Source organism: Rhyacophila brunnea, unplaced genomic scaffold (genome assembly GCF_057557595.1).
Source record: "Rhyacophila brunnea isolate RB1 unplaced genomic scaffold, BYU_Rbru_1.0 scaffold_10, whole genome shotgun sequence".
Taxonomy (NCBI): domain Eukaryota; kingdom Metazoa; phylum Arthropoda; class Insecta; order Trichoptera; family Rhyacophilidae; genus Rhyacophila; species Rhyacophila brunnea.
Genome location: NW_028232752.1, coordinates 9,780,568 through 9,789,981, shown reverse-complemented (window position 1 = coordinate 9,789,981; position 9,414 = coordinate 9,780,568). Strand labels below are relative to the sequence as shown.

General features: G+C 26.7%; 1 protein-coding gene across 2 annotated transcripts in view; it reads right to left on the bottom strand.

Annotated features, from left to right (window-relative positions):
• Positions 1-6,143: 6,143 nt before the first annotated feature.
• The window catches only part of LOC147078869 (acetylcholinesterase-like), a 215,291-nt gene continuing 212,020 nt past the window's right edge, over positions 6,144-9,414 (bottom strand). For both annotated transcript variants that reach the window (XM_085950597.1, XM_085950603.1), the window contains exons 6-7: positions 8,696-8,853; positions 6,144-7,327 (exon numbers count right to left, since the gene is read on the bottom strand). In XM_085950597.1, coding sequence (XP_085806723.1) covers positions 7,173-7,327; positions 8,696-8,853 — 313 coding nt within the window. In that variant the 3' untranslated portion in view covers positions 6,144-7,172. The remainder of the gene's footprint in view (positions 7,328-8,695; positions 8,854-9,414) is intronic.

The window sequence follows — 9,414 nt, the reverse complement described above, 5'->3', positions numbered from 1 at the left end:
AGTGTGAGTAAATGATTATTATTAGCATTATGATAATACGTCACATTATTTACGAAGCTTTAAATAATAGTCAACAGATACCACTAATATACTGTTGTCAAAAATTCAGATAATATTTTTATTTCATGTTTAGAAACAAAAACATTGAATTTACAATTAATACTTATCCAATATTATACAAACTTACACTAAATTAATGCTACGTTTTCTACAAAAGTAAAAAAGGATCAAGGCTAGTATCATTCACATTAATCAAAAAGTTAATTTTGATAATATGTATAATAATATCTATATAGATTACTGCAAAATTTTAATATCGATAAAGTGTTTGTAAACAGTGCATACAAAAGCCATTAAACTACAATTATTACAAAATACTAGACACCGATTATGTGTAACAAAACAATCAGTGTTTTCAATGAAATAAAAAAAAGAATTTGTTATGTGTGTTTTTTTACAGACAAGAATAATATTCGATTATTCGATTGTCACATTATTTTATAAATGGCAATATTATTTTAGATAGATCATCATAAGAAGTGTGTACCCTTTATTACTAATACAACTAGTGATGGTATGTTTAATACTAAGCATTATGAATACCATTAAAGTGTACTATTAAAGCCTTGGAAAATCTATAGTAGAATCAATATCTAAAATTAAAACAGAATTATTGGACATAAAAGAAATATGTATAGGTATAACAATTATTTAAATTGATCTGATATGTTTAATTTGTTTCATTTTTTGTTTGGTAATAGCACCACAAGTTTGCTTGCTAATAAAAAATAATCAATAGAAAGCAACTACTTTTAATAAAATTATTATAAACTATCATAAAATCCGATATTGTGCTGTCTATAAATTTGGCATTTACTTAATACTAATAACATATTAATTATTTGTTTTATGAATCAATATTTTGATCATTTTCAACCACAAAATTTATAAATTATTTTCATGAGACGTCTCGAATTGAAATAATCATAATTCGAATGAATAAATGAAAAGGGACGTAATTCACACATATCAAATTTAACAAGAGCCACAAAAATGTTTTCGTTCAAAGTTAAAATACAAAATAGACATAACTGTGATTTGCATGATAATGAATATTTTGGTTTTTATATTCCTAATCTGATATTAATTATTGAGTTAATTAAAGAAAAACAACAAATGATGGTTAAGTTGTTTTTTCCACGTCTTTTTTATAAATTTAATTAGAATTTATAAAAAGATAATAATTGGCATTTACAGCTTATATCGTTTGGACACAACGTGTATTTAGTTGTGTATAACGTTATTATCAAATTATTTTGAAAAAACTGAGGTTTACGTCCTTTTTCCTTTTTACACTCGAATTAATATGAATCGATTATAATTGTTTATTATATTTTTAGATATATTTTTATTTAATTGAATAATTTACATTTCATAAACCATTATTCAAAAACTTTTTTTTTCGCTAATCAGTAAATAATGTCAATATCCAATGAAAGTAGATTACTATTTTTTTTTGTTGAATGTTGAAATACACCAATATACCATTTATTAAAAAAGAATGTACAAGGAAATCATCACAGTGATTTAATAATAAATTAAAATGACTAATTTATCATACCTACGTAGCTTTTTTAAACTGTCCATAACATATTACATATTAAATTATTATAATATTTTAAATAATCAAAGAAAATCAAGCATTGCTTTTCTAACATCGCTTTTATATTATATTTTTGATAACAAAAAAGTGAATAATATACCATTTCATCTTCTTTTAAGAAATAGTGAATATTTTGGTATTAAAAAGCAATTACATATTTATTATTTTCATAAAGCTGACACCATTTTTCTTATATGCTAATTTTACTTTAGATTTATTATCAAATATTTGATTTTACACTATTAAATTTAATATTCTTCATCTATTTCACATGCCAATATATTTTAAAGACAATTCTTACTATAAACATATATTTTAACCTTTGATTTTATAAAATATTTTTAAGTCTATAATGATTTTTAAAGTAGTAAGGGACACATAAATATTTTTAACTACCTGTGTGAAAAAATACGTGTTTTTTTAAAACTGAAGTAGTATATTGTAAATTAATAATGAACTGTAAAAGATAACGTTTTAAGTTTAATTGTTTTTTTAAGACAGAATATTATATACTTACAAGATTTAAGAATGTAGCATAAGAAAATGCTACACTTAAACTTGAGAAATATATTATTATTATGCCTTCAACAAATTCTTAGTAATGAAAAGAATTTAAAATACCTTATATAGAGTAGAAATTAAATAATAACTACAAAATTAGCTGGGCCCGATAGGTGTTATAGCGTTGGACCTCCAACTAAGGAAGGAGCTCGGGGTTAAAGAAAATGGAAAAACATTTATGAAAAAAACCTTCAGACAGATGAAAAAGCTGCCGCTAGGCGAATGAATTTGAAGAGTTGAAGAACTTGACAAAAGTATATAGCAACTTTAATGAAATGAATTATTATTGAATGTTTATTATACCTACAGAAATTTGCGTGTCAGAAGACAGAGTAGTGTTCTGGCATATGGCACGCAAAAAATAGTTAGTAAAAAATATCAAGTTTGCATACATCAGCCAAAACATTTGTTCTTGAAAGACGTGCAATGTCACACAGCAAAAAAAACAAGACGACAATTAATTATTATATATTGGAAATTCATTTTTATATGTTGTTTTATGAGACAACGAATATGTTTTAGCTCAGGGTCCATTAAAGTGTAAAATATTTTTCTAATAAGCATGTTTCTAGGGATTTTTAAGTGATGTAAAGTGATAAATATATGAATTTATGTATAAATATATATTAAAGGAGTTAATAATAAAATTAATTTATACCGATCTCGAGTGTTGTGGTGGCTACTATGCGCATCTATGGATAAAATACGAAACTAATAAAATTTTTTGATAATTCACTCTACAAAGTATTTTAAACAATCAATATAAACGTATCTAAAATAGATTATTAACATACCGATGCTTCACAAAGAAAATGGTTTTATACTCACAATAAAATGTTCTTTCTAACTTTATGACTTTTTATTTACAACATATAAAAAGTATTTTATGATTGATTTGATAAAACTCACCATGTTAGCGAAGCACACATAATAAATGTCATGGAATACTTCCTAGTTTACGTTAAATCTCGTGAAAATATCTTAATAAGGGATTCAAGTGATCCTCCAAACTATTTTCAAAAACTTTATAACTGAATTCCAATTACAAAATAATCTCTAAAAAGTTAGTTTATTTTACAACGTTTTTCTTAGGTCATATTCTTATTTTTCCGGTTGTTATTTGTCTGGTGGTTGTTTGTCCGGTACAAATCTTGCAATCGATTTTTAACTAACTTTACGACTAGCTAGACATTTGAAACTTTTAGAATATATCAGAACACGATGCCAATGCATTTTTTAAATACTCTTTCATTTTTAGTTAATTCTGTTTTGTATGAAAACTTATTTCGATACCATTATTGTTTGCTAGGGGGTCCTAGCAACTAAATTATTAATAATATATACGTGCGTTACTATAGATGGAATGACATTTCAATATTCAGTATTTCTATCAAGTACAATTTTTTGATCGTTTAAGCTAGTCAAGTCAAGTTTATATGATTCAACAGAAAAATTAAAAACATTGTATAGAAAAACTTCTTTTTATCTTGTAATTATTTGCGTTTTAAATGCGTACTTATTTGTTATTTAAAACACTTTAAAGTATTATAGTGAATTATCAATAAATTGTATGTTTTACGTTTTGTTGCTAAATACCATAGTAAAACAAAAGTAGCACTGGACTTTTTTATAATAATTTCGGGTTATAAGTTATAAAATAGTTATAAGAACTAGTTTGTGATTGAGATAGTTTTTACTGATTTCATAAGCTCATTAGAAGATTTTTCGCTTTGAAATGTTAAGCTAAGGATTTGTTTACACTACAAATTTATAAAATCATTTGCTAGATTTTATAATGTTATTTTAAATTGTTATGGTCCAGCCACATTACATGATTGTAAATTTTCTACGCATTTTAGCCGAAAAGGAGAGTTTCTAATATAGTCATTGGTATACAAAAAGTGTAAATATTAAATTTATTGATAAGTGTCGTCATAAGAAAAGTTTCAATTAACTATTATAGTAATATTAAATTGTTATTTTTCTATTTTTGATATTATCTTATTTTAATTAATAACTTATGTACAAATATGTAAAAGATTGGTGTAAAAGCGATAGTCTTACTACATTTTTAGAACTTCTACCGGTGATCTGTCAAATATTTATTTTAGTAAAATACTAATTAAAAATATGAATGTAATAATAACCTTTCTCGTTCTGTTACAATTATTGAATATTTGATATTCCAGTTTACATGGTATCCATAATAATATATACAGCTAATTCCACGTTTGACCAAAAGTTATATTTTGATTGCATTTTATTATAAAGCAAGTTTGTATGCTCTCACAAAATTTCAAACGTTTAAACCTATAAATAAATGCGTTATCGTTCTTCATACAAAACAGCCGACTGCAGGTGCCAAATTTCCAATATCGTAAATGGAACAACTCCGCTCATTGTATAAGTTTTCTTTATATAAAAGGGAAGCTAAAATTGAGTAATAATTCATACTGCAGCTTATTTATTTTGTAAATAAAAAAGTGACTGAGTGTATTTTTGGAATTGTTAAATTCCCGTCGAAAGTTAAATTATTAAGTTTTTTCTATTTTCTTCACAAGTTTCCCAAAAAAAATCCCAGTTAGCCGGTTTGCAAATTAACCAGTCAATATTTTAGTTATTCTAAGAAAGATCATCTTCAGAAATATCAAACAAAGACGAATAACTTTAATATTTATCTGTTGCCAAAACTAGTAACAATTGTTTTTTTTTATTATTACTTTCATTTCGTTTCAGTAACGTAGTGAGACGGCACCTGGTGGAACAAAATCCATAAGCACAGAATGAGAAAGGTTAAAAACATCATCATGCACACACATAAAGAAAATTAACAAATACGTGTATAGATTTTCATAAGGTATCCATTTAGGCTGATTAAATTAAACTAATCCATAGTTATTATGAAACAATTAATTATATAGCCTGTTGTTCTGCTAGGCTATTTGGGCAAAATTCTGTCGACTCTGAATATCAATAGTGAATTCTTTATTTTGAACATTTACTATTAAAAATAATTTATATTATAAATAATTTTCTTTGAAAATATAAATAATAAATTGTTGACATAGATTATGATTATTTTTTTTCATCAGAAGGATATTTTATAAAGATTTCCAAATTAATATTTTTTTTATATAATACATATTCATCGGCTTATCACTATATATTTTATAATAAGCTGTTACAATATTTCTTTTAAATATTTTGATATGTATTTAAATATTATTTTGATATGTTTTATATTTATAGGCGATTATTTTAATATACGATTAAATTATTTTGACCCTCACACTACCGGGGAGATATGTTATGTATTTTCTAGTCACAAACGTTATCAACTAGACAAAGATCACAATAATTGACATGATGTATGACAAAAGCAACACCTAACATTGTTTTAATTTCAATGATTTTATACAATGAAATATTTGCTTATGGAAAACATTCTTAAGAAGTATTTTTATTTTAGGTATACACAAAAATATTTTCTAAGAAAAATTTTCCATATAATATTCTATTTTTCAAAAATAAAATCGTATTAATTACATTAAAATAAAACAGATATTTGTCGAAAGCACATTGCATCGACAACACGTATGTAGATTATAGGTGAATACACTAATTCCTCAACCGCCATTTTTTTTTACAATTTATTTAGGCATACATCAAATCATTCATAATAAATATTGTATTACATGTTTTAATTATAAAATACTTAAAGAGTGTTCATAATTGCAACTCAATGCATTTCTGCAAATGAATTGCTTTTAAATTAACCATTCCTGAATACTTCATAAAATTTCTTTACTTTGATAGTGATTAATAATTAAAGTGATGAGGATAAAACAAGTACAAGTTATATAATTTAAAAACAAGTTATTATCAGTTTTTAAATAATATTACATATGCATATTAGTAATTGTACCTAAAATCAGATTCAACCATGAACCTTTAATTTCCAATACATTTAATATCTGATGGATATGGTGTATAAAATGTACTTATTATTTTTATAAAAACTTTATATAATTTGCAAAGTTTGACTTGTTCTCCTTAAAACAATAAAAATATCATTTTTTTTATAGGTAAAGTTAATAAACGAGCATTTGCAAAGAAGGCTTTATTTAAAAATGTTAAAAATAACAATCGCACATTTATTTTTAAGTAGAAAAATTTAACTTTATCACCGATACAATTGTCTTAATTTCATCCCCAGCACCTTAAAAATAAATCGTTTGGTTTATTCTCTACATTTTTTTTGACATATTATGACTTATGCTTCAGCTAGAGCACGTACAGTGCTTATCGGTTTGCGCGAGCTACAGTTTTCTCGTCCATACACACGGGCTACCCGATACAAACTGATTTGCACAAGTAAGCTTGTGGTAAATCATGAGCATCTAGCCGGCGCCTTAAACAATATTTTCCAGATTCAAACTGACATTTTTGTATATTGATTGCTACACAATGATTTAAATATTATTTCAACTCGAAATAAATAATTAATTATAACCAATTACAGTAAACTAATTCATCTGATAATTACAACGTTTAGTAAAATGTAAATTACTTCTTATAAATATAATTTAAAAATAATTTTCTTTCGTTTATATCGCTCGTATCCATTATGACACACGAATCGCTCAATGCACCAGTGGAGTGTTTATATATTTTTTAAATTACATTCTGCAGTTGCAATCCGCTATCGTGAAGTGCATTACTGAATATGACCTACCCCTACCTTGTGGAGATGCATTGCTAAAAACAAACCTATAAACGCATTAGGTATCTATATTTTGTATACCTAAATTTAGGCCTGCGTGCATTTACTCTACATATTGTATTTTTTGCAAGAGGTGTATTATACCTAAAGCAATCGTTCTTAAATCCTTCTAGATATCAAATTAATTTATTATTTTTTGAAACATCACATTTGTCTTTGTTTTAATTACAGCTTGCACAGTGTCGAATCGAGTAACAATTTGAAAATGGCCGCCGATAGAGATACCAAGATGGCTGCTATTGGGATCCTTTCAGTCAGATGTGAGGCGCTGCTACTTAAAGAATGTGTCACGGCGCCCTCACAAGGTTGAGCTGGCGAATCTGTAATTGAATTATAATAATAACAATTAAAAACTAGAAAATTTATTACATTGACTGAAGGAAAACTGAAGCGAAGGGGTTAGAAAGAATTGACAAGAACTTACGAGAAAGTATTTTTTTTTAAATATAGTAAAACATAAGTTTTACACGTTAATGACATACTATGTATTGAATTCAGAACATGTTATTAAAAACATTTAAATAATCTCATAAAATAAATCACCTACATCTATCTATCTACTCATATATTTTTCATTGTATTGGAAAACGTGTATCATCACTTTACTGTTAAGACCTCATAAGTCCAATATTATGGAAAAATTAAGTTTGTTCGGCAAAATTTAAAAAAAAATTAATCATATTATCAAAACCTCGGTTCTTTACAACACTAGTATGTTGTCCATCTATCGACAAATTTTAAAAATTTGTAGGTCTCGTGTCTTCTAACGTGGAATTAAAACCTCGTATTTCGCATCCAGTGTTGATAGATTCATCGATTAGAGAGGTGTTTAAAATATTGTTTTTATTACGTTTCTTCCTTCCCCTCAACATTCTTTTCAAACAAACTTACGAGGTTTTACTAGTAAGGAGACGATAATATGAGCAATCAATAAAATTGCTAAAGTTTTCAAATTTATATAATCATTAATCATCAATTTTTGGAAGGACATTATTGTACCGCAACCCTGTAATCGTAATACAGGACTGTTCCAAACTTCAATAAAATATTATAATATTTACATTCTATCAGAAAGATTTTAGAGCTACCTACTAAAAATAAGCGAAAATAGTTAATAGTTTATACACAAATATTTTTTTTTTAATATATAATAACATTGGTCCCAAATTTTCATTTTTTTAAATATATAAATGTTCATAATATTAGGAAATTTGGTACTGTTCGGTTATACGGAATACAGCGGAAAACACATTTTGAAAATAGCCGATAAAGTGGATTATTTGTTAGGTTAACCTAACCAAACCTAACCTTACCTAACCTAACCCAACCTAACCTAACCTTAACTAACCCAAACTAACAAATAATCCAGTATATCGGGTATTTTCAAAATGCTTTTCCGCTGTATTCCGTATAACCGAACAGTACCGGAAATTTTATATGTAACACTACAGTAGGCCATGAGCCTCCAATAGCAACAATGTAGGTACTTTATAATAGGAGAGAAACGATCACACACATCCAATATTTGAGAAAATAATTATATTAATATATTATTATGACCTCATCGATATTGAACCACGAACCCCTAGATGAAAGGCCGGCGCCTGAACTATGTGTATTTAAATATATGTAAAATAATTAAAATTAGTATAATTGTTAGATACAGTGTAATAATATAGTAGTGTTACCTGGATTATTGTGCAGCCTTGGTAAAAACTGGTTCCAGAACGCACATGTCTGAGCCCTGGGTCCTTTACCGATCCCAGAACCATCTGCGTTGAAAATGTAATAGTTTGGCTTGTCTTTTGTATACAGAGGCCAATTTTCTTCTTCTGGTACCGGACGTCTGAAAAAAAAAATATTTCTACATTATTGAAGTTATACTTCTTTAGACGCGTTTGAAAAATCAGATCAGAGTGTATTTTTGGCGTGTGACATGTAACACATAATTTATATTTTCACACAAAAAAACACACTCGATTGGATTAGAACCAATAATTGTTCGGTTATCAGGCAAACGCACAACCATTACGCCACAGAATGATAGTGCAATCGTGACGATTGTACAGTATACTAATATAATTTAGAATTGTTCCGTTGCTAGACAGCGAATTTATTATTGTCGGCCATTTGCAATTCCTTACGTTAAAAAACTATTGAACGTCATAGTGGCAGTTGTTACTTTAAAAATAAAAACAACGATAAATATTTATTTAATTTAGTAATATAAGTTAAAGCGTATAGAAATAAACCAACGGCGTTCCAATAAGCGGTCCTTTTTCTTGAGTGTATAATTTAACAAGATTATTAAAAACTAGTCGAAGCATCTAGTTTATCACAAGTTTTGTTTTTGTTTTGGGACGTCAAAGAAGTATAATACCTTCTTACGCACGTACATAAGTACACA